This window comes from Colius striatus, chromosome 3, assembly GCF_028858725.1.
Source record: "Colius striatus isolate bColStr4 chromosome 3, bColStr4.1.hap1, whole genome shotgun sequence".
NCBI classification, from domain to species: domain Eukaryota; kingdom Metazoa; phylum Chordata; class Aves; order Coliiformes; family Coliidae; genus Colius; species Colius striatus.
This window is the reverse complement of record NC_084761.1, coordinates 20,034,932-20,060,568: the sequence shown is the minus strand read 5'-3', so window position 1 is coordinate 20,060,568 and position 25,637 is coordinate 20,034,932. Positions and strand designations below refer to the sequence as shown.

The 25,637-nt window shown below is 41.3% G+C and overlaps 1 protein-coding gene across 2 annotated transcripts; it reads right to left on the bottom strand.

Moving 5' to 3' along the window:
* Window positions 1-25,637, bottom strand: RASSF6 (Ras association domain family member 6). Of its 2 annotated transcripts, none has more exons than XM_061993255.1 (11): window positions 25,582-25,637; window positions 14,556-14,645; window positions 8,358-8,436; window positions 7,037-7,188; window positions 5,059-5,150; window positions 4,426-4,610; window positions 3,961-4,062; window positions 2,685-2,736; window positions 1,937-2,055; window positions 1,751-1,848; window positions 1-1,037 (listed from the first exon to the last, which is right to left on the bottom strand). In XM_061993255.1, the coding sequence occupies exons 2-11, from the start codon at window positions 14,624-14,626 to the stop codon at window positions 962-964; spliced, it is 1,026 nt and encodes a 341-aa protein (XP_061849239.1). In that variant the 5' UTR covers window positions 14,627-14,645; window positions 25,582-25,637; the 3' UTR covers window positions 1-961. The 2 variants fall into 2 exon arrangements, with proteins under 2 accessions (XP_061849239.1, XP_010204283.1); XM_010205981.2 differs by lacking the exon at window positions 25,582-25,637 and adding an exon at window positions 19,349-19,447.

Sequence of the window (25,637 nt, the reverse complement as noted above, 5' to 3'; positions counted from 1 at the left end):
TGAAGCAGCTAGGAGCTGACCGCTGGTGCCTGTTGGCTGTGCTGGGGCCAGGCTGGACCAGCCCTACCCCCAGAGGGAGGCTGCCAGCAACCATTCCCCTGCTCCTGGGCTGTAACCCTCAGCCCCACTCTGAATGCTGCTCCTTCCCACCTGCAAATACCAACCGCAGGTACAAACACAGAATCGCTGCTCTCAACAGCAGCAAGTGCCGAGGTGCCTTCCAAGACCCAATCAAGCAGATGCAACAGTGATTAGTGAGAGTTCTCACATAGCAGTTCAAGAGATATTTCAGAGGTAAATTCCCTCTCATGTTTAATAGCTGAGTAGCTATTAAGTGTGGAGGGATCCATTGATATTTTTCTCACTGTAGCTCAAAGCTGAAGTACATTGGGCATCTGAAGCCAATGGGATTGCAGGTCTCTCTCCCACAGGTTTGTTGGTTTGAATTCTTTTCCCCAAGGTAAGTGAAAAGCCTAACTGCAATCTTAGATATATAAATACCTTTGCCAACTATCTATACTGAAAAGCTTCCCTCTAATATAATACAACGTTTCTCTAATAGAAGGAAAACCTTACACGACGTTTTCATATTTTCTGTATGATTAACACGTAGGCTATTACAATATTCTTCTTACATGATAGATTTCTGGCAACGTGCTGTAAATGAGTAGGTGTTAAATCCTTGTGCTTTTCACAGGATTTTTTTTCCCTCAACTCAAGTTTCAAGCTGGATTCAGCATCTGTCTTTTGGGGATCTGGTGCATCATCTTAAGTGGTTCCCAAATTGTATTCCAGAGCTGCAGAGGAGCAGGTTCAGTTCTGGTCACATAATTATGAAGATAAGCTTCAGTGCTTTGAGCATTCCCTCTTTTGGTGTTCTTCAACCATGACAGGTCCATGCAACCAAACAGATTCCCATGGCCAAGGCAAACTGTGGGGTACTCACAAGAGGCCCTTCACATCAAACCGTAGTCTCTGTTTTTTTAGCAGTTCGACTACGAAGGTGCTGGCATATCATACTCTTCTCTTTCAGGTACCTGAGATGGAGAGAACACACTGAAGTAACACAGAATGTGGCAAAAATTCAATCCAAATTCTAACATGCTAGTGGAATGGCTAAAACATGTAACGAAAGCTCTTCTGATAGAAAATTGCAACTTGTATTTATAATTTGCTTTATATTTCCTGGTCACTTTGATTCAGAGTGCTATCAGACAGTTATTGCTCTTGACCTCAGGACTTCTCTATGTCCAGAGCTACCAGTGAGTTTCTAACTTGAATCTGTTGTGCATTTGGTGCCATCATCAGAAGAACTCCTGCCACTTATCTCAAGTGAAGATTTAAAAGGACATCAAGGTTTTGTCACTCAGCCCACGTAAGTGCTGTGCTGCCCACTATGTCCCGCATTTGTACTTGCCAAGGAAATAGGGAGCAGCAAGCAGAAACTGAGGAACCAATCTAAGGCTCAGAAGCAGCAAAGTAAACATGACCCTAAGGGTCCGAATTTTCTGGAAGGATCTCCTCGTGTGTATGTAGTCAGTATTTATTATGGGATCTTCAACAGCAGAAGCTCATCTGAGCGTGCAGGATAGAGAAAGGATAATAAATCCCACCAAGTGTCCCTGCAGTAGCACAGCACAGTGTTTTAACTGCTCTCCACTCCATAGCAGCATTCACCTCTTGAGCCAACCCATAACTGTAAATGTTCTCCTGGACTCAAGGTGACCTCACTCATTTTACTTCTCTTTACCTTGCAATGGTCTGTTGAATCTCCCGTTCCTCCTCTTCATTTATTCTGTGCAGAATTGATTCCAAGAAGGGAAGGTGAAACTGAATATACTGAGCAACCTATCAAGAAGAGGACAAGAAATACACATTAGCAGCTCTGCTAATTGGGAAAAATCCTGTGACCTATGCGACCTGGTGATATACGTACATCACTGCTGATCTCTTCCACATCCCTGTCCATGAGAAAAAACTTGGCAATCTTCTCCGAGGGTCCCTGCAACAGTCTGTGCAGTAAGGGAACGTCCCCACTCCGCAGCTGCTTCTTCTCTGGGATTTATAAGTAATGGCGTGAGGCACAGAGCACACCCCAGTGCCTCCAGGTACCTCTTGTAACCAGTACTGGCATTTTTTAAACAAAGAGTCTATAATTGACTGATGTGCCATTATTGGATATTAACAAGTCTGTAGTATCTGTTTGCAGAAGGATGCTGCACCTACCTTACATTATGCACTACAGAAGATCTTGGTAGGTGCAGCATCAAGAAACTGCCATTTAGGAAGCTACGTAAACATTGAAGAGACCCATCCCAGCCCATCACCTTGACCATGACTCCCTAAAACAACATCTACTTTATGATTATCAAACATATTTTCACCTTGATGCTTGGGCACTTTAGGTACAAGCCCACCAGTTCTGTCCCCCACTCTTTCAGGTATTCCTTTTATTAAAGATCAAATTTCCTTTTTTTTCCTGAAGAAATTAACTGTTGTGAAGGTAAACATTTTCCAGCAGAAAATGCATAATTTCAACTAGGCATCTGCATCCAGGATACCACCCCCAGCTGCCAATTATCATGGTCCACCACAGGGCCAGGAGACAGGTATCCTGTGGCTGCAGCGTGGCCCTGTGGGACCCATGTGAGGGCAGGAAAGCACCTTGGGGCAGAACAGCTTACCTCCAGATGCATGGATAATGTAAAGGGCAAATTCGTGGGGGCTGTTTTCAATCTGTTAAACACAAACACAGAAAGTCCATTCAGACTGACTGACACACTTCCCTAGCATGTCACTGGCAGCAGATGTTCTTGGTGCTTCTCAATCCAGATATTTAGATCCAAGTCCGAGACTGGGATCCTGACTCTGGAAAAGTTAAAAGATACTGGATTTGGGTAAGATAAAGCTGAGCTGCTGTGTTGTCTCTGCACCCCACAACCTCATGATAACTTACATTGCCATATTGCTCATATCAGTAACATACCATCTCAGAGGACGCCAGGTCCTCACAGTTTTGTTTCTTTGAAGCACCCTTAACTACCCTGTACAATTTCCCTTCCAGGTGACCCGCCAGTTTGCCAGGAGCATTACCACTAGGGGAAACCCCATGACCTCTTCCTAGCCACTTGCCCACACAACCCCATTTGGGGAACAGTGGTCCTTTTGAACACTTATTTTTCCACTTATTCTCGGCATCTTAACAGTCTGCTCTAACTCCATTCCTTAGGTGATTATTCACACAAGCTCACTTCTTTTAGTATGGCACCACTGAGTCCTACTAACCATATGAAGTAATTCTGCAATGAACAAGTTAAATGGAGAATTATAAAAAACTGTACACCAAGAAGCTATGCAGAATAAAGATTTTGGAGCAACATATAGCACCCAATGGGAAATTTATTCCTGACTGAGTATAATCACATACCAAACCACACCAAAGAAACTAAAAAGTTGTTTCAGGTGGCATGGTGCTGATCTTGAGCTCTAGTTTTAACTCTGACTTTCTGGAGCTCTCTCAGTGCCTGGATCTAACAGCATAAGCTGGCACTTCCAAATGGGCTAAAAGAGAATTCCCTATTGTTTTGAGCAGAAACCTTTCCTAAGGCCCGTCACTAGAGGGAAGCATGGCCATGGGCATTGACATCACCCTTTATCTGTGCTAGGAAATGCTCCAATTGCAGCAGTCTTGTCACCTCCTGTGCCTGAATCCATAGAGAAGCAGTTCTGTAGTTCTTCCTTCCCTGCACATTACACACCCAAGACAACTTTTCTAGACTCAAAACAGCTGTGAAACTTTTGTAAAGTAAAACCAAGCAATTCCTTAGAAACAGCCTATGTGGTTGTTCTCTATGGTTTACTCTGTGCCCTCCCAGTTATTTCCCCCTTTTCACACAGAGCTCATGTGACATGCAGGAGTTAACTCTTCTAGAGAGTGGCTTCTGCGACACACAGGGTTACCTTAAACTTCCGAAGCAATTGTTCTATCACTTGTCTTGTTCTCATCTGGCTGTTGATTCTTATTTTGGTTTCTGATCCAAAAGCCGGAGTAAAAACTGATGTCTAGGAACAAAGGCAAAAAGGCAAGAGTATGAAGACTGCTGTACTCCATAACACACAGCAGAGCTCTGGGACTAAGCAGACTGTCAGGTAAGGTACCACTGGAAGCAAAGCAAAGGGCAAGTAGTGCCCTCAGGAGAGCACTCCAGTACATGGACCACTGAGGACCCCCCTGCAGTGGCCACACACAATTGAATGCCACCTTCCACAGCAGGCCCTGAGAGACCCCGAGGGCTCAGCCCAAGGCCCAGGGATGTCATCTGGGGCAAGCAGGGGGCTGGTGGGGAGTCCAGAACTTTGCTGGGTATATTTATCTGTCCCAGTACCCAGCCTAAGGTGACGAAAGACAGGCAGAAACATTCATACCTCGTAGTTGTAGAAGTGGCCGTTAATTGAAAACCTGTGAGTTTGTACTTCTGTCCTGGCTATCAACGGGAGCCTGCTCCTCCTGCTCACAGCTGCAGCACTGCCCACAGCCCTGGGCAGGGTAGCGCAATCATGTTCCTGCTCGCTCCCAGGCTTCAGCGTGTGGCTTTTGTAACATGAGTAACCTGGATGAAATGAAACCGCATCAGCACAGTGTACAGCTGCTCTACCCGCTGCTAGCATCCCCACACGAACCAGGCTCATGGAGACTTCTTTCTTTTTAAATGCTTTTTGTGTGGGTAGGGGCAGTGGGAGCAGAGCAAGGCACAGCCACATGATGCAGAGCAAGAGGCTGCATCTGTGCAGCCTGCAGTGGCCAGAGTTTGCTATTGTATTCACTTCTTGGGAAGGATTTCTTTGGCAAAAGCATAGCCCATTAGCACTGTCCATTTGACAAGTTACATGCACAGCAAGGTTTCCACTGACTAGTCAGTGTATCACTAGTGTCTCATGGGTGTTAATAGAGGCAGAAAGAGATTTCCCTTGACTAGTAAGGAGGGCCTAACGTCAAATGACTTTTACACAGCCACAGAACAAAGAATTTTCAGTGAACATAAAAGCAGCAACACTAACTTGTCCCAAGGCTTGGCTTTTCTTCAGTAGATTTCAATGTATCTCCGCTAATATGATGTAGGTCATCAAATTCTCCCCAGCGTGTCATTCCTCTGAAAAGCCAAACATATGACTGATTACTCCTCATTAACCCAATGATATCAATTTATCCTGTAGCCAGGCTTCATGTAATACAACCCTATCCCTGTTCAAAAATTACAGACCATGATCATAGATTACAGTGTGGGATATCAAGTCAGTAATTTTTAGATTATATCATAATAACATTAGTAAAATGTGGTATGACTAGGGATCCTAGTAACACAATCCTATTTAGAGCCTGTTAAGTGTTGACTATGATGTCCCTTAAATAACCCACAGTAATTCCTTATCTGTTTCATAGCAATGCCCTGGATTAGTTGCATGTAAGATACCAGGCAAGTACACAGAAAACACACATATATTGTAGTTTAAATACTTACAGGACACATCATGTGTATTCTACAGTCAGGGACATCAACTATTAAATTACCATACTTGTCCCTCAGTTCTGTATGAGAGCAAGGAATTCAACCCAGTCTGTTTTAAAACCCAATTTCCTTTATGCCCGTATTTCTGTAATTCATTGCACGAACTCTCTAGCCCTAAGTCTCTGGCCAGTTACTGCTCTGAGAATATATCAATTTGTAGAAAAGTAGTATAAATTTATTTCCTATATGTATATATTCAAAATGATATTCAACTAACTCTGTTCATTGTGCCAAGCAGCCATCTCAGGTGTGTTCCATGCATTTCCAAAGTTCATTTAAGATCAAACAGTCAAGTTGCAGTGCATACTTTAAAGCATGTCAGGGCAGCTTCATGTTTCTGTGATCATTAATTAGTATTTACTTTAAGATTCAGAGCTCTTCCAGTCATAAGCTTTTTAAGAAATAAAAGGCAAAGCCTGACTCTAACTGCCAGACTGGACCCCATCCTACAGGCCACATGCATCTCACACTAGCAAACCTAGTCAAGGTAAGCAAAGAAAACCAGTTTAGCCTCAGACTTGAGGTTCTTACTGTTTTTTCTTGTCAGCTTACACCCCTTATTTTCAACAGCAAGACACAGGGAAGATGACTGTCCCTGACTTGGCATAAACTTCATCACTGCAATGATGGTAAAATTAAATCCATAATTCTAATGGGTACCACGTGCCATCTAAGACAATGGATCATGAAGAAAAGCTCTGAAATACAGAACTTATCAGGGAGTCATTCAGGATAAACATTGGCTCAGCATCCATAATGCACATTATTCAGCCTCAGCTCATTAGATAAATTCAAAATTCACCAAGCAAGGATTGGAAAACAGTGTTCAAAACAAAACGAAGAAACACTCCAAGACTCAACATCAGTTTTTAAATCTATGGCAAACTTCACTGGAGTGAAGTGTCCCGAGGGAGCAGCTGACCTGTGTGCATTTCTAGAGGAGTTTAACACTAGATCTTGCAAGAACAAAGCCAGTATTCATGCCTGGACTTGAATTTTGTCCTGAGAAGTCATGATGTCACACCTGAAGTACCCGTGAAGGTAACCTGCCATAGGCAAACGTTTAGCACTGACCAGTTCACTTTTTGCTCTCTGCTGTGGAACACGCACTGACTTTCAGGGGCTACCAGTGTGATTAGGTGTACATATATATGTAGCGGGGAGGGGTGGGTGGGTTGGAAACTTTTATACATGTAAATTCCCTGGTACTTGCATGGGAATAGTCAGTATAGATGAGAGCAATCTTCTCCACCTTAGCTGTTCCTAAACTGAGAGCCAAAGATGCTGCCAAGATGTGTCTTTCCGCCCAGCAGTTGAAAGACCACGCCAGTTAGAATACTGCTGTGCAAGTGACCACCACAGCCTTTAGGCAGTCTGGGAGATACAACCAGCCATATCCAATGAAGCCACCTACATGAGTTGTGCTGGAAAACTGGCTAGCCTCCTTCTCATGGAAGTTAATACATCACCTTTTGCTAGGGAACAAACCCACAGTCTCTGTCGACTTCAAGGTTACAAAAGAGGGTATCTGTTTCTCATCCTGAATTTTTAATCGGATAGGATGTCGAACTCCCCAAAATATTGACAAGATTCCTTCAATAAATGGTTTACTTCCTTCTTGCTGGAAAAAAAAGAAAGAACAGTGCTGCATAGTAATTGTGCAATGATAGTAATAAATTTTCTCTCAAAGTAACAGGAATATGATGGAATTGCTGAGGTCAACAGCACTGGAACAGGTCACCTAGAGAGGCTGTGTCATCTCCATACTTAAAATATCTCCAAAGCTAAAGCCACAGCTGACCTGGCCTCATGTCAGCATCACTCTTGACTCGCACCAAGTGTTTTTCCAATCAACATGTTTATAATTCTATCCAAATACCAGTCAAATCCCTTATTTGTTCTACTTGGATCACTAGATCTTCTGAAACCAGAGTGCCAAGAAGGTGCTAAAAGGAAAGGACTGCTTGGCAAAGGAGGAAGAAGCAGTTATTTAAATGGTCCTTGTTGACACAAAGCACTGCATCAGTCCAAACCCCATTATTGGTCCCCATGATGACATAAAACACTGTCACTGCAGAATGAGCTGGGACAGACAATGAGGACTGCCCAGTTTCAGACCATTTTTGCCCCAGATTACTGTAGTGTCCTTTTGGGTATTGATATCAACCTAACAACAGAAACATAACTTGTGAAGATGGAGGAAGCTCAGACCTGTAAACCAGAGACTCTGCTATGAGACACGATTGACACTTTCATGTGACCTGGAGCACCACAAGCCCCTCTGGTCTCTGCAGAGGATGCATTTCTGAGGCTATGCTTATGAGTGTTTTCTCTGTACTAAAGGCACACTTTTGAGCAGAGAGCTGCAGTCTCTCCCAGACCGAGATACAGCAGTCCCGTCATTGTGGGCTCAATGCTGAAGGTGTAAGGGAATTGGAACCCACAGAAGTATCTGCAGTAGTACTCCCTCTCATCTAATGACAGAAGACTTTGAGAGGACCCAACGAAGAGTTTCCTGTGATATGCTGAGGAATGGGATGTCAGGAGAGCACATTGTTAAAACTTCAAACTTCACTGATCTCAATCTACTGTTTTTTCTGCTGTCTTCTCCTTGCAGCATTTGACCCCAGCACTTGCTGCTTTTATTACAGTGATATACTCTGTCTAATACACTACCACACAACCAGTATTCTTCACTGTTCAGTCTAGTTGCATTTAACATCAGTACCTTTTAGTACTTTTCCTACTATTAAATTGTGCTTTTTGTATTACTTTGACATAGATTCTTACCTGATTATGTGACAGTTGCAGATTTTCTTGGTCAGAATAGTAAGAGTTGTATGTCTTCAGCAGAGAACTGAGCTGCTCTCTAAGATAAGAGATGACAGTGAAAAGAGGAATTGTTTAATATCTCGATCACAGTAAAATCCACGTAGTAAGTGGCAGGAAAACACCCCATAGCTGTGTTACCCACTGCATCTTTATACAGGATTTGTTAACTATTAGTAGAATTTTGTCAGGATACTGAATAGCTTCTACATTGCTTCTTTAAAGACCTGCTAGACAGCGGAAATTAGTCACAGTCTGATGTGACATTAACACTGCCCTAGAATAACTTGTACTTTGGACTTCTGTTACAGTCATGAGGGGAAGCAAACAGGAACACTCCCATGCACCAGTGTTACAGATTATTTTAGCTAGGTTACAATTTGTTTTCCCTGTATGATTGTTTCCATTGGGTTTTTATAATTTTTTTTTCCTGATACTCTTCTTACTTCAAAATACCCACAGTAGGCCTAGACCAAACCTTTCTGTTTTCTTCTGCTTGAAATGTAATGACTGTAGCCTAAGGCTTTGCTCAGAGGAGAAAGGATGGAGATGAAGAGATCCTCTGCCAACAAGCAAGGCTTATAAGCCTGCTCAACATCTTGATTTCAAACAGAAATTTGTGATTCAACTAAAGAAAAGCAGCATCACATTCTGCTTTGAAAACACCAAGGTGAGGCACACTGGTGCTAACAACATTTAAAATTTACTACTTAAGAACCACCATCAAAGACAAGTGTATCTGTCTCCAGCCTTGATAAACTCACAGCCCTGCAGAAAAGGGTTTTAGAAAACACTTCCAATGTAGTGGCATTCCAAAATAACCAAACAAGAGCTACTGCATATCCCAGTTTCTAGGCCACAGATGCCTCCTTCTCCCTTTAGCAACTTTGTCTGGAAAGAGCAAACTTTCTGGATTTTGACTACATGATTTACAATGTTCCTTAGCAATTAAGTCAGAGACTGAGATACTCAACCTCCTCCCTGCAGCCTTTGGATGCAGGGCCAGCACTCCCACAGTACACAAGATAAGTCAAAATCAGTGCAGGACAAGCCCAGCTCTTCACCAACAGCCAGTGCAAATGCTGCTCCCACCTGAGCTAAGAGTAGCAGTGCTGTCGACGGCTCACATCACTGGCACTACCTGTACAGCCTCTGTAAACAGGTAAGCAGCAATAAATGCCACGTTGCACAAACACAGGCTAGGGGATGATTGATTTTCTGTGGAAAAGCACCTTCCTGTTACTGCTAAGCAGCTGCTGATCACAAGCCAGCAGTGCTGTACTGTTGTATCAGAGATAGCCACCACACAAGGAAATGCACATAGAAATATCCTCCTCAGAACAACGCTGCTTGAATTAGAGCTCAAGGTCAAATTTGGTCAAAGTGATACATCTTCTTAGCACTACTTTTGAAGAAGGATACACACCAAGTTGATAGACTCCAAAGAAGAGCACAGGGAGTTAGTTATAAGTGATGTGAACCATGATGACAAAAAGCAAGTTACAGCTCAGGCTAAGGAGGATCAAAAATAGACTGAGTTAAGCGATATATATTTCAGGACCATCAAGTATGAAACATCCTTCACCACAACAATTAAGCAGCCAAGATTATTTGGATTGTAATTTAAGAAAGCAATTTCCACCAGCATACATAATTAAGCATGGGAAACAACTGCATGGAAGTGTATAAATTCTCTCTCACAGACAATCTTTAAGCACCAAACAAGATGAGTAACAATCAAGATGGTTTTATGTACTGTCTTGCAGTGGTAAGTGAAGATACCAAATTCGTTTCAGAAGTATCTATTACTTCTATGGTTTTGTCTGGTATGAGATACTATAATAGCTGAATCAAAGGCAAAACAGGCAGCATTTGGAACCTCTTCTCATGGTAAGCTCCACAGAGACCTAATGAAACTATTCTAGACCCATGTACCATAAAAAGTACTATTGCAAGTCCTATATCCATTTTAAGTGAAAAACAAACAAAAAGTCCCAAAACCAACAACTGACCTCTGGCATGATCACTGAAAAACCAGGTGGCATCTGGGAATGATGCTCAGTAGAAATTACATTTTAGTATTTAAGCAGTCAGAGTTCACCAAGAACATCAAAGAAATAACGTTAGAGGTTCAGCAATATATGGACCAAGTACATAACACCTTCCATGACAGATACATTGAGAGAGGAACTTTGTGGTACAGTTTTTGGGCACTAGAAATGCTGGCATTAATAGTTTCAACAGAATTTTTAATATTTTCTTTCCTGTAATAGTCACAACACACCCATGACCCAAAAGATGAGGATATTTATCAATGGTGACAGTGGCACCCTTAGAGACAACAAACCTAAGAGGGACCTTTTCCCTAGGAACAAGATGAGCTTGTCTGTCACTGCAAAGCAGTTCAGAAGGATATTTTCCAGGATGAAGTGTATGTTATTTCATAGCATCTCAGCCTGATCAGATTGTAACTCAGTTTACTCACACTGACTGTTTAAATGGCTGCACAGTGGATTGTGTGAACATCAAAAATAAAAGTCAGTGTCTTTCAGTGGATCTCATTTAGGATATTAAGAAACTCCAAGAAATCAGCATGAGAGACTAGGAGAAGGATGGATTATGCAATGAAATACAAACTGTTTTGGTTGGAAACCACTGTGTAGGATTCTAAGTGTTCAAATTAGACAAGGAAAGTATCTTCTCCTGGGACTGTCATAGTCTTGCTCTGCCAGCATACATCCTCTTCTGTGGCTTATGACCACGTGCTACTCTTCCACCTTCAGCATCCCCTGCTTACAGTCACTCTGAGAGCTCAAAGCAGGTGGCTTATTCAGGTCTCTGTTTCTCAGTCACCTCTTACCTTTTACACATATCCAAGGCATCTGCACAACACAGTATCTCTGAATAATGCCAGCCTGAACTGCATCATGATGTGAGCCTCTATACAGGATGCAGATCTGCAGCCCCTGCACCTTCCATCAGGGCAAGCAAGCAGACTGCTCTGTGTCAAAGCAGAGTGCCCGAGTGGGACTGATTGACACTGCTGCCCCAAAGCCCTAGGTTGGTCCATGGAAACAGGGCCCTCCCCTAGTCCTGGCTGCTGACACACTGGAGAGGGAAGGGAGTAGCAGGGGGGCCACCTGATGTGGATCTGCAGTGTTTGGGGCAGAGAGGCACACCAAGAGTGCAAGTGAAAAGCTTTCCTCTGGCACCCACTATCCTTCTTTTGCTACACTTCATAAACTGAACTTGGCAGAGCCTTGTTGCTTGGTGAGCCTTTTCCTCTGGTGAGAGGCAAAATGATGAGTAGGACTTTTACTCGTCAGGACATCAGGACTACATTAGGACAAAGGCTGCAGCACTAAACTCAACAAGGCAAACTGCATTCCCTACTAACACTCTGGATGTAAATTATTTACTTGGTTAACCTACTGCAACTCCTCAAATAATATTTTGAAGTAGTTTAATCAACAGAGTGCTGGGCTCCAAAACAGCACTTCAAACATTTACTTCAAGTCACTTAGCTGTTACATTCTAGTAATACAGTTGATGAAAATGTTTCTTTCCATTGTGTTGGAATAGCTCACTGTAGGTTCTTTGTGTCTCGTGAGCTAGGAGGGATTATATTTAGGTCACTCCACCAAAAGGTAAAGTTTTAATAGACTTAGATATGAATCAGGATCGTGTTGGCTAAAGGTAAGCAAGATTAAGCATGTCTTGGCCTTGTGCACTGGCAAAATCCAGATGCAATGTAAGATTAAGATGCAAGTACGAGGTTCGTAGTTTTGTTTGACCTAAGTTATGGGAGACTTGCTCACCCTGCTTGCAAGGTACTTGAAACATAAGCCTTTTTATACTTTGCAGCCTAATACTTTTGACAGTTAGTTTACAGACAGCTGTTACTGTGCAAGATGTCCCCATGTAGAAAGCTGGGAAGACCAGTTCCCTAAGAGAGATTAGGGAATAAGGACTTGGGTCACACTCTGAGGCCCACCTATTACTCTTTGTCCATGTTGGCTGCAAAGGCAAATAAAATGATAGGCTAAAAGCACAAAGTTATGTATTAAGGGATATCTCTGACACAGACTGCATTTCTCAGTGCAAGCGCTAAAGATTTTTACTTAGCTTCTTGCCTTGTCTAGAGAAACTTCCTATTAACTTCCAAGGAAGTTTGCACAAATAAATCTTTCAGGCTTCAGTCTTGCATTAGTGCAACCAACGGTGACGAACCACACAACTGATTAGAAAAGCCCTGAGGAGAGATTTAACAGTAGCTCACACTGACCCGTTTGTCCTTATGTAGAGGAGACATTAAGAAAAAACAACCAACCCTTCTTTCTTTTAGCCCCAGAAAGGAATAACACATACACCAGCCTACCAGTTCCAGAAGAAGCCATATTGTAACATACCTCCACTACAAAGGCCCAAAGACTGCTCGAACTAAGAGGCAGTCTGTCATCTTTTCAGAGCTACCCTGACAGAAAATCAGCAGCTCTGTTGTGTTGCAAGATTGTTCCTCATTGCACAGCTTTGTGATAACAGTCAAATGCAGCCATTAAGGAAGCCAAGGCTAAGTAACTGGCAGAACAACTTGGAGACAAACCCCCAAAAAGGTAACATTTACTGCAGATGCACCAGTTCCTTCAGTAATAAAAGCAGGACACAAGGGAGCTGTGAGGTGAAGTGCCCCAGTGGTAAACCAGCAATGCCCAGATGGTTTCCCACTGGAAACACTAACCCAGGACAATTCACCTGTGGCCTCTCGTCTCTCAAGCCCTAGGCAATTATCCATGGATATTTATGGCAGTTAAGCTTAAAGACAACAGTTCAGCCCAATAATCCCACATGCTTTGGTCAGCGTTTTGATCCAGCTGCTACACAATTGCCTAACAGCAGACTTTCCACATCAGCAAGATTCACATGATACAACTGGAAAAGGAGAAATGTAACAGCAGATTCAAGGTTTAAACGGGGGATAGTAGTCTGGAAATTGCATTAAAAGTAAGCTTGAGAGCACACAAAATGTTAGTGACTCTTGAAATAATTGTTTGTTTTTTTCACAAGGCAGAAAAACTGGAAGAGTACTTCAAACCCTGACTGTGATGCAGAAGGCTTTCCGACAGGATCCACATTTCACCACTTGAATAGGCAAACAGATAAGAGAATAAAAACCCAGAGACATTAGTTCAGCTGGTACGTTTCCAAATCCTTGCATATGCCAAGTGTACAAAAGTTCACACAGATTAATTAATCACCTCAGACACAAAAGCACTGTGTCTCAAATTAGCGCTAGTATAAAAGGAACAATTCTTCAGAAGGGGAAGGATGCATTTATTGCCCATGTCCTTTCAGCAAAGCTCTGACATTTTGCCTTAAAAAGTGAGAAACCAACACCACTGCTCACGCCACATATACAAGTATTAGGCTTCAGATGCAAATACCTATTGCAGCTTGAGAAATTCTACCACAGGCCCTATCCCTGGGTGTGTTTACAGCTAGCTTCTTCCCACAGGAACATCAAGATGGATGGAAATAAAGGGAGAAAGTAGCCCCTTCCTCCAACTCCTGTGCTCTGGTCAAGGGAAAAGGAGATGAAGCTATACATACCAAGCATCTCAGGGTTTATGGTAGCATTAGGAAGCATTCTCAACAGCTAGATTTAACTGCCAAAAAAGCATCCCATGAAATATAGCTTGAGTGCAATTCCAAGCTTTTTATAACTAGGTTAAAGAAATGCTTTCACTTGCCAAAGGAAAGAGCCGGCAGCCTGACAGGTCTTCCTGCAAAGACACCCTGCCATGTAGGGCTACAGGCCAAATCCCATGCCTCAGACAAGTAGAGCTCAAGTTAAACCCTGGAACTCATGGGCACTTCCAATAGATTTCCAAGATAAGAAAGTCTTTTTCCCTAATTCGAAATTTTATTTCAGCATCCTCTAGAAGAGTTGTTCTACTTAATGAATAAAATGCACAGACCAAAAGGTTTAGTGCTTTGCTCTTTGAAATCCATGTAAAGGGCAACTTTGTTGTTTAGACACTTCACAGTAGGCAAGTTGTAGGAACTGGTGCAGCTACAGGATCCTCTGTTAATGAATAAATACAGAGTAACTTGAAAGAAAGCAGCAAAGACATTTAATGTTCGGCCTTTTTAATAATTTACCTGGTTATGAACTTATCCTCATTGACAGAAACAGAAGGTAGATGCTGTGCTTTCATAGTCACTTTCTTCATTTATTCAGACGAGATGAATCTAAACAAAAGGTTAAAAAATACTTACATCCACTAATGCCATTAACAAAGACTGAATGATAAACACAAAACCAAAGCCTTAGTTTGACCAGCCAAAGAACTGGTCAGACACTCCAGCTGAGGACTAACTATACCCTATTTTGACCACTTTGTCCTTAGCCTTAATAACCAAATATTTAACACTACTAGTAAAAAAAGCTGTAAGCCTTTCCCACCAAGTATATCACAGTACTTTACATACACCAGGGCTTTCTCAAGTAGTTTAAAACTACTCTACAACTCCATGATTGTGCTTACTTTGTTTGTAGACCCATTTACTGGCTAGTATTAATTTGTTAATTATGGGTAGAGCATTGCCCAGGGTCACCCAAAAAAACCCCACAGTGACTCAGCAAACCAGTGTCAGTCAAGCTGGTAAAACTAGACAAGAGAAAAGGCGTTGATCACTGGCAGTGTCCTGCAGCACACAAAGCAAGCAGCTAAGTTATTAAAGAGAGAATAAGGCTATAATTAAAGTGATGTAGCAATATGTTTTACAGATCTCCGTGTAGTGATCCCAGCACATTGTGTAGGCAATAAGCCAGACCCATGAGACTCTTACAATGCGTTCTTAAATAAGCTTAATTATGGCACCTTGGCTGCTTTCATTCCCCCTCAGGTACTAGAAGGAAAGGCAGACTGAAGAAAGCAACTGAACAGACTCTGAGACTCAAGATTGACAACTGATAGGGCACTGAAACAAAATGTAGTCTCAGCCCAAGAGGTGGCATCACACACGTGGAGGGGAAAAAAAGAACCACGCAGAAAGCTGTACAATCGCCAAAGATCACATTGGAAGTTAGCATTACACTTCAATTTCTCTTATTTCTGCATATTCTGCAGAGGGGTTGGACTAGATGATCTCTAAAGGTCCCTTCCAGCCCCTACCATTCTATGGTTCTATGATTAGAACAGAGGAATTTGCCAAACAGCACTCAATGTTCATTCTCCCTTAGGCCAGGAGATTGACTCAAGTTTGATTTCAGCGTGAATGGGATAGAGTTCAATCAAACACACCTGGAAACTCACTTATTGTCTGCAGTACTAATGACAAGTAGTCTTCAGAAAACCCATTTAGAAAAGAAATTCAAGATTGCAAGGATCATGGCTAGCTAATGAGTTAAGTGTCTAGCTTTGGTGCAAGCGATCACACACTATTGAGCTTCTTTTCAGAAGTCATTCCAAATGTGCATAGTCACAGATGAATGGCTTCTAAAAAAACCCCATGCATACCAACAAGAACTTTTGCATAAAAATACATTCTCTTCGTCCTACAATACATACAGGAAGTTATTGCACAACCTCTAAAACCAAAGTGAACTACCAAAATGAGCTTCACATGAGCGTCTGAGGATTCTAACAATGCTTCATCGACAGCTCACTGAAAAGCGCAGGAAGGATCCCACACAGCCACCATCCTTGAGTGACATCTATCAAGGCGAAACCATACCTGAAAACCAAACAAGCCTAGGTGGACCTGTTTTAGCAAGGAGGTTGGACTAGATGATCTCTAGAGAACCCTTCCAACCCCTACTGTTCTGTGATTCTGTGTGACTTCTGTACAAACATGAGTTTGTATACAAGGAAGAGCCTGCTTGAAACTGTTGTTTCTTTGCTTCTGAAATGAGTTCAGTAACCATTGGCCACACCTTGACATCTGATTGTATGTAATTTATTAATGCCTCTAACTGAATCAACTGCCTATGCCAGTGTAATTTCAAAACAATTTTAAAAGATGCAGAGGAGTTAATGCACATTTACACTTGAATAGCTAGACAGACACCTAAGCTTCCTCCCATCTGTCAGGAAACAACATGTTAAGAACAGCAGATAGCCAAGTCACCACTGCTGAATGTAGAGTGGTGATTCTAGCAAGCTCTAGCACTGCTTCACTGCTCATGGCTGCATTTTTTTCATTAGAATTTGACCTTAAAATTATTCACATGAAACAAAAAGCTGATTTCAACAGACTGAAACAAGTGATGTTTATACATACCAAAAAAAATCTCACTGAACTACTGGTTTTGTTACACAGTAAGTGGCTTTTACTAAATTATTTGTCTTAAAAAACCTTGAGCATATCTTAAATCAGCTGGATGCCATGGAAATGCTGACAATGAAACAAACTGGAAGGGTAGTTGGAGATGGAAACAGTTCTTTACCAACACCTCCCTCTCCGTCAGTGCCTGATGAGCCTGGACAGACTGGCCTTTCCTCCTATAGCTGGTGCAGCAGCACACAAAATGTTCACTATTTACTATTCAATTGTATGTCAATTTCCATTTGTCAGGCTTATACAAAACATTTCCACACCTACAGCTCAGCCTAGAGATGAAACCCTTCTCCATGTCCCCTTCCCATAGGTGCATTTTGGTTACACACATCTTGCAGCCCTTAGTTTCAGTTAATGCTGAAACCTGCAGATTGAGAACACGCAGTGAACTCCTCAACACAATTAAATAATAACACCATAAACAACAGGATATTTACACCATCACTCCATAAATCCACAAAGCTGTCATATTTTCTATCAGCTCCCTGTGTTTTATTGTTTACCATGTCACATGCCTGTAGTCCTTCTGAGGAAGCAAATAGAAGTGAAATGTCTTTTCTCCATTGTTCTCTTGGATTTGAACTAATAAAAATGCACTGATTTTCCAGCTCTTCCCAGAATATATGGTTGTGGCTACCTATTCAAAGCCGTCTCCTGACTTGCTTGGAGTCAGACACACCTCTTTATCTCATTAACCTATACTGGAACCACACAGTTCCTTCAGTGAGACCTTGACTGGACTAGCCTTCTCTCCTGAGACTTAAGTAAGAAAGTTAATGCTTGGAGGAAGACTAACTGAAGTCTAAAATACTTTGAGAAGGAAAGAAAACAAAGAGAAGAACAAGGCAGGAGTAAATGAGAAGAGAGGCAGGTGCTCAATGCACAATTCTAGAGGAAAACTGCAACTATTGAAGAAGTCTAGGAAAAGGAAGGGGAAAAAACACTACAAAACCCTAAAGCTGCAAGAGAATCACCAGTCACATCAGGGCACAAGACAAATCTCACCGAGATAGCTAACTTCACTTTTCTGTAAGATTAATATCATATCTGAAATGATTTTTTTCCAAGAAAAATTTCAAGTGTTAGTGGAGAGGCAGATGAGAGGACTGGTTTAATGATCTTGAAGTTATCTGCTTAAGGGGACAGCACAGGGACAGGAGAATGGATGAATGACAGAGCAAAGGTAAAAGCAAATGGTCATGCAGATTTGCACACAAGGATAAAAGGAGGCAACTGTAGAGGAGGGCTGGAAGGAGAGGGACACTTGCCATCCACTGCTGAGCTAAATTAAAGAAGCAAAGCCACATTTTCATTTTTAATAGCCTGGATGTGCTTTTCGGCACATCCATCTATTAAGCTGGGACTACAGAGCAAACAATGTACCATACAGAGTTCCTACAGCTGTTAAGAGAAGCTAAAAGCCCAGATCTCCCCAAAGGATTCTAGATATTTTGACCCAGTGCTTCTCAAAGCTGTTCCAAAACAACAGTAAACCAGCAGTTTCTTTGTTTCTTGAACACAAACCACAAGGCTCGGCATCTATTAACTTAGCCATTGACAACAGATACATCTAATATTTAGTATAGCACAGAGAGCTCTTCTCTGTAGGCATACCAGCACATACACTCAAGTCCTTTTCTAAGTTCAGAAGTCTCTGATATTTAGCAAAGTTTTGCACTATGATCTGTTGCTATGAGGTTTAGATTTATCCACATACGTAAGAAATCTAACATCAGCAAAACCATTTGACTAGTTTTTACCTAGTCACACTCTCTAGTTTTAGGAGCTTTCATCTTGGGATTTTAGATTTTTTTTGTTTTGTTTGGTTATTTTTAAAGTTAGATGTCCTTTCCACCAGTGCAAAAGTGTAGTCAAAACAAAGTACTTATTCCAACAGCTTGCACCTTTCACACTACAAACAAGGTGGGTTTTTTTCCTTTGTCTTCCAAACTTGTTCACATTTCATTTTTAAAATGAACAGCTATGGTACAGAGCAGTAACAACACTACTTGAGTACCAAACACAACGTAACCCCACTGCTCAGGCAGGTTCAGAATGAGCTTTGACTACTGTAACTAGAAGTAAGTTGGTATTTATCTGCAAACATGGTCTCCTAACTTGCCAAGCTATAAAGAGATGCACAAGCTCTCTCCCTTCTCTAAGTAATCCATTATTATGAAAAGAACTTAGTTCCTATTTCTGGTCGCTTGGTAAAGATGGCTTTTACCCGCCAAAAAAAGAACAGACAAGGTCACCAACGTAACCTTTTAAATCAGACCAGTAATTGAATGAAGGGCAGCGAAGGCTTGTGCCCATGTACACACCGAGCAGCAGCACTAGCTATTACCAGCCCATTTTAATCACAGCTCTGACTCGACATGAGCTACCTCGAGATTTAGGAACTTCTTTGACGAGAATTTCTGACCAAACAGTTCTCCTTCCCTCCGGCACCCTAATTACCCGAAAGGAATTTGACTGGAGTTCTGGGTGGCTGTGAAGGACTTTGCATTCTACTCTGCAGGTTACACAGCAAGCAGAACAGCTCCAGCTTCCCGTTTCACTTACCTGGGCATAGATCAGAGAGGGAGAAGCAGAGGAGGAGTTTCACGTACCTTTCACTGAGCCCTGGAAGAGGCATGACAGCAGTACTCTGGCTGACAGATACCTCTCCTACTTCATGGAACCCACGGAGCTGGTAATTACTATTTTGCTTAAACTGGGAGTGCTGGAAAGCCAGGACACTCCCCGCAGCTCAGTGCATGTCGGGAATATTTACCTACCCGCTTTCTTTCCTCCAAGCCGCTGACAGGAGTGCTCCCTTACTCAGGGTTACACCTACGGGAAGGCTTCGGTTAACACTTTAATCACTAACTTTATAACAAGAGGCAACCTGCTGACTCTTAGTAATCCTTTGCTGACAGGGTACACCCCGAAACATCCTGTACTGAAAGCCCTGTTATGCTTTAAACCTCTTCTCTTGTCCATTTTCTAATTAATAGGACAAAGCCTTTTCTCTTGTCTGAATATACACCTATTTTTATCGTTTGGTGGAGTAAACAATACATATGATCAGATGAGGTATATGTATAGATATGTGGATTTATGACATTATGACAGGAACTGTGACAACATAGCTTGGTCACTTAATCACATACAGCGCTATAATAATTTTCTTGCCTAACCATATAATAGCCTTATCAACATTATTCATTGGGTAAGAGTTGTATCTGTAAGAGAGAATGCAACACTGCTTAGCTTAATTGCTCAGCAGCTAATCGTATATGCATTTAAGCTGTAAAAAATATTTGAACCAACACACACCTTCCAAGCTCCTACTGTTTACCCATCAATTTACAGCTACCAATTTATTCAAAAGATGAAGCCTAAAACTGGAAGTTATTGGGCCACAGAAGGAACAACACAAAAAATACCAAACCTGAATTTGTCTTTATACCCATCCTATTGCACTGTGACTTTTATCAAGTTACTCCTGCTTTAAATAATTTTATGTTAGGAAGAGGCAGAACAGACCCATAAATATTTGATTCTTGGTCACATCATTGTTCTCTGTTGTACTTCACTCAAGGGCTACAGTCACTGCTGTACACACAACACAATATACTTGGTAGTAAGGTTACAGTTTGGGTGGCAGTTTCTAGCTCTGCACTGAAAAATATTTAAATAAGGATTTCATTGGTATACATAACATTGAGAAATCTCTCAAAGCCCACAAAGAGTCAATCCATGAGATTTTTTGCTCGGTTCACAACAGCATAGAAGCTCCATGCTGAGATGGGCTTGGAGCTTCATGCCAAGCTCAACCTCTGGAGCTGCTCCACGTCTTCTGCAATAGCTTAACACAAATCCATACAACTTTCCAACTTGTTTAAAGCAGAGGTTTAATTTTTCCTGTCACAGCTTCAGATACTTGAGTGCTCTGACTGATGCTCTTGGATCAGAGAACTAGAGCAGAGAGCAAGCACAGCCTGGCACCTTCAAGTCTCTAAACCAAGATAATGTCAAATCTATCTGTTTCTGACACACATGCCACCCTGCTAGCCACTTACACCACAAAGCTGTTAGGTACCAGGAGGTATCTGAGTATTTATAGAACTGACAACCACATTATTGGCTTACAACAGGGCAAGGTGATGTTAACCCATCAGTGTAACTTGAGCTCCACCCAAACTCCCAACTTTTAAGGTTTTTTTGTTTTTTTTAAGATTAATTGTTGTCTTTAAGGGCAGCTTTTTCAAAGTTTACAAACAAGTTTTGAAAACTCGCTGTTTAAATTACTTAGGCACCTGCAAAGATGTCTTAGTAAAAAATGAATACAGTAAAGTAGTAAAAGTTGAAAGATTGTAATAAAGAACTATATTTCTCATGTCCAGTTAAACCAAGTGTGTTTGTTTTTTATGTGGCCCCGGTGAACATGGCTCAGGTTTGTTTCTAGTTCTTGTGCTCACACTTGAATTACTCCTACAAATGGGCTAGTTCTGATCTCATTTGAGTCACATAGAATTATCTAGTAAGTACTTTGTGGGGACTGGTCAGTGCAGACTAGAAATATGTAGCATTGAGGGGCTGGATGGAAAGATATCTTTAGGGTCATATAGCAGGAATTAGTTTATTGCAGAATTCAAGAAAGAGAATGTTTCTATTTATTTAATAGGAAAGTAAATAATCAATGCACAGAGGGCATTGGGGTTTTTTTCTTTCATAATAAACATAGTTTCTATGCCCTGGAAGTTGAAATACAAGTCACGGCTTGGTTATACTGTTTCATCCCTTAAATGAAAGGGTAACAATGATTTCTTTAGAAGAGTCAGAGAATGTGATGATCTCTGAGTTTTCAAAGGCTGTGTTACATTTCTGGCTCCTTGCATGATTAATATTCAAATAATTTTAAGTTAATATATAATGGAAGTTGGAGTTCAGCTGTTTAACAACTTGGTCTCAAATCATTAATAGACCATTAAAGCTAGAAGCAGAAAGGAAAAGAGAAGAGATTCCTGTTCTATTTTTGTAGTACACAATCATAATAAGCAGATTGGCTATGGCAAGGTCATACACACGTTGGACTTCAGTGGAAGTGTTCTGATAAACAAAACAGGACATACGTGAGCTCACAGAACATTCCTCTTATTAGTGAGCAGGAAAATCCCTAATATTGTTAGCAAACAATTGTTTCCGGACAACTTGAGTTCATTAACTCCAAACACAAAAACATCTTGGGCTTTGAGCCAGCTACTGTAATGCAATGATAGAGCTTCAGCTGGCAAGATCTGCAATGAACATGAAACAAATGATCAGTTCTTTCCTTTACATTACAAATGTTACCAGGAGGATTGCACTGATAATAGCAACAAATCAAGGAAGTTATACAACTGGATTTGCCCTGCAACAGACCTCCCATTCTTTAGCAAGATTATTTTCTGTCATCACACCAAAGTGCCAACAGCAACACTTGTGTGTCAGGACATGTTTAGCAGACACAAGAGATAAGTATGGAAAACAGAAACTAGGAAACAGATTATTAGCTCAGATATAACTCAATATGCAATGCACACATCCACTACAATATCTTATCTTCTATCATGGGCCCTAAACTCTCTCACATATGATTTCATGAAGCTTGTGGGCCAGACATTTAAGATACAGAAAAGAAGCAGAGCTGATGCTTGCATCTGTATATGTGCTAAAGACTATGGGGGTTTTTTGCATCATTTAGAGAGATGGAACTTCCCAGGTACTGACCTTTACCTGCATGGAAAGCAGCCTATAGATATCACTGTCTTTATCCTTGTGAGCCACTATCAGAAGGCAGGTGTTACCAATGCAGCTGAAACATCATTAGTCACACATCATAACTTAGCATTGAGTCACTCATTCACCAGTATAGAACTTTATAAAGTCATACAAGAATTTCCATCACCTGAAGCAACAAAATATTATAAAGAGCAGAACCAGAGGTAACTGCCCTGTCCAAAAGAGCTACAGTCATACAGATTCCCACTCCCATTAGAGCTCACCCGGGAGAAAAACCAGAACCTCATCACACCCAGCCAACTTACACATCACCTATAAGCCCTAACTCCTCCACACACAAGGTTTCCAGACCCTGATTTTCTATAAAATATCACTTCCTCACATTTCTTTCTGTATGTTAGTCGATATCTGTTCTCTCCTGTCTTGAAGACACAAAACACCCAGTCTATCTTCCCAGAACCAAAATAAGGACTTCTCCCACTCCTCTCACAATAATTTTTTTTAAACCTCTCTATCCGTCCCATGTGCTTGCAATATAGAATCCTTAGGTCACTCCTCTGTAACAGTCAATTGAGGGTCAAGGGTCTGTAACAGCTGACTCCCATTTCCAATATGCTAATGATTTTTCTTTAGTCACTTCTTTCTCAAGGTATTTGACTAATAATGTGGTCTGTCTCCTGTTTTCAATTTCTTTAAAAAAAATATCAGTCCAGTGCCCTCTACAATCACAGTTATACCAGATCTAAACTAGACTTTTGAGAAGCTTCAGATCTCAGTTCTGACCTGAAGCTAATACCATAATTCCTCTGAAGGTGTACCCACCTGCTGCTCTCAGAACTGTCCTTGCAAAACAACCACTTCTTTTATTTTCTATTACTTCTGCACTTGCCTTTAGATTGTGCATAAATGGGAAGGTTTGATTTGCAAAACATTGTATGATTATTTGAGAGGTGATAATTATCGTGCTCAAATTTTCCTCATCCTCCTCATCCTAGGATGTTGGAAATCGTAAAGCAAACTTCAGCAATAACTCTAATTCCAGGTTGTTTTGCATCACAGATCTATGTGTCCAAGTCTATATTTACTCTACAGAGTCAGTAAATGAATGGGAAACATCTTGGCTCTGCTGAAGATCAGTCCTAGGGTCACATTACAAATACACAAACTATATACAAAAAAGTCTACCAGTATTCAGTCTGAGTTCAATTTCTAATGATCACAATGCAAACTATACATTATTGTGTTGACTGTGCTGCAGTACACAGCAGCATGTAATGAAATGATTAAGTATCTCTACCATACAATCTGCAGCACATTGCTTTGTGTGTAAACTGCAAAATATATTTGGGAAAAAAAAAAGGTTGAACCAAATTGTACTTTGGGATTGTCCCTACTATGGAGTATAGTACCCCAATACCTTTAATCATCCCTTCCAGCCCTAACCATTCCATGATTCTATTAATATACTGCTACACTAAGATAAATATTCCTGCTTCGTAGCAATTGACGGTGAGTCATAATTATAAAGCAAAGGCCTCCAAATGTTACATTAGCTTAATGCTATGCTGGATCTGGACTAAAGAGCACACATGAAAATACCTTGCCATTGTCCATGTAAACCCTTCAGTGGTAAAAAAAGTAGCCCAGATATCTAGGTATCGTGCTCTTCACACTGGCCTACAGAAAGCACAATTTTTTTAACATAATACTCTCCTTGGGGCACTAAATGGGAGTCACTTTAGGAAAGAATGATGACATGCTAGGCAGCACTGCTAGAATTTACAGGCCTCAAGAAAATGGTAAGTATGAGGGTGTGGCAACTGGATTTAGTGGATATTTTACTGAGATTGAGATGATACTTTTAGTAAAGAATATACGATATAAAACTATGTGACATTTCCATCGTATTTTACATGACTGTGATTTTATTGAATCAAGTTTCCTGATGGTATAAAATGATGTAACTCCTTTAACACTGAAGGGAAAAAAGAACATTTAGTGCACAGTGTCATCAGGGAGCCTCGCAGACTGAACCACGTGTCACCCAGCAAGAACACAGCTTCTGTAATATGCTCTCATACCAGATGCCCAGATAAACTGTATGAAGAGCACACTCATGCTTATGCCACCTCATTTATTCTAGCAGTTGCTGTAGAAGAAAATCAGATTTTCTTAAAGAGCCATTACACACCAGAGCTGTTCCTGTGCACATTGTCACTGCAGCAAAGCACACTGAAATGTTTCAGTTGTCTTTACATACATAACTATTTGTGAAATAAAAAATGTTCAGATTGAAAAGGAATAGTATGAGAAACAGTATTCCCTCAGTTTTGTGCTGCTGTTACAGTGAGGAATCAGAAGCTGGTAGCCAGGAGTGAAAGCATGGCAACTGCAGCCTGCCTCTGTGTCTGCACAGCCCACACTCATTTGATCAGACATTCCTCACATTGTGTCCCAGTGGCTCTGCACAGCATATAGCTCTTCATTGTATGCTGCTAAGCACCAGTAACTTGAGTGATACATCAAACTGCTGGGAAGCTGGCATAAAACCTGTGATATCTGAGACTTAAAGACATTTCCATAGTGAATACTGACTGTGTAAGCAAGTACTGTTCCTGAAGCGTATCATAAAAATTATTCAGAGAAGTGACTTCTTCATTTTTGTACTGCATTAAATATCTAAATAGACAGCAGAGCAGATGATCTATAAGCATCTGTGGCATTCATTTATTAATTTAGCTTCTGAAATCACACATGAGCACAGAGACCACTGCAACAGAGAAAAACAAAACAGATTGGGCTGACTCATTGAGGTTCTGACTTGGGTTTGGAGGTCTGAAAAGATCTTTGTAATTCCTCAGTTTTCTCTCAGGAAATTCACCCTCTGACACTGAGACACTCCTCAACTCTGCTCAGTCTTCTTGCTGAAAATCACCTCACAAACCCTGCAACTGCTTGCTCCGGATTGCTCCTGTCCTTCCATGATGCTGTTTGTCTATGACAATATCAAACAACGCCTTTGTGCATTCAGCTGTCTCGTATATTTTAGCAAGAGCAAATACATTTGTATACTTACTGTGCCATATTCATATTCTTCTCCTAAGTGCCTGATTTTAAGGATCACGTTTCACT

Excerpts from the sequence above, each read along its gene's own strand:
- RASSF6 (XM_061993255.1), bottom strand. The coding sequence starts at position 14,626 with ATGAAGAAAGTGACTATGAAAGCACAGCATCTACCTTCTGTTTCTGTC. Across the intron at positions 7,189-8,357 it reads TGCAACTGTCACATAATCAG|CAAGAAGGAAGTAAACCATT; the intron begins GTAAGAATCTAT and ends TTTTTTTTCCAG. Across the intron at positions 4,063-4,425 it reads GCCACTTCTACAACTACGAG|ACATCAGTTTTTACTCCGGC; the intron begins GTATGAATGTTT and ends CTTTGTTCCTAG.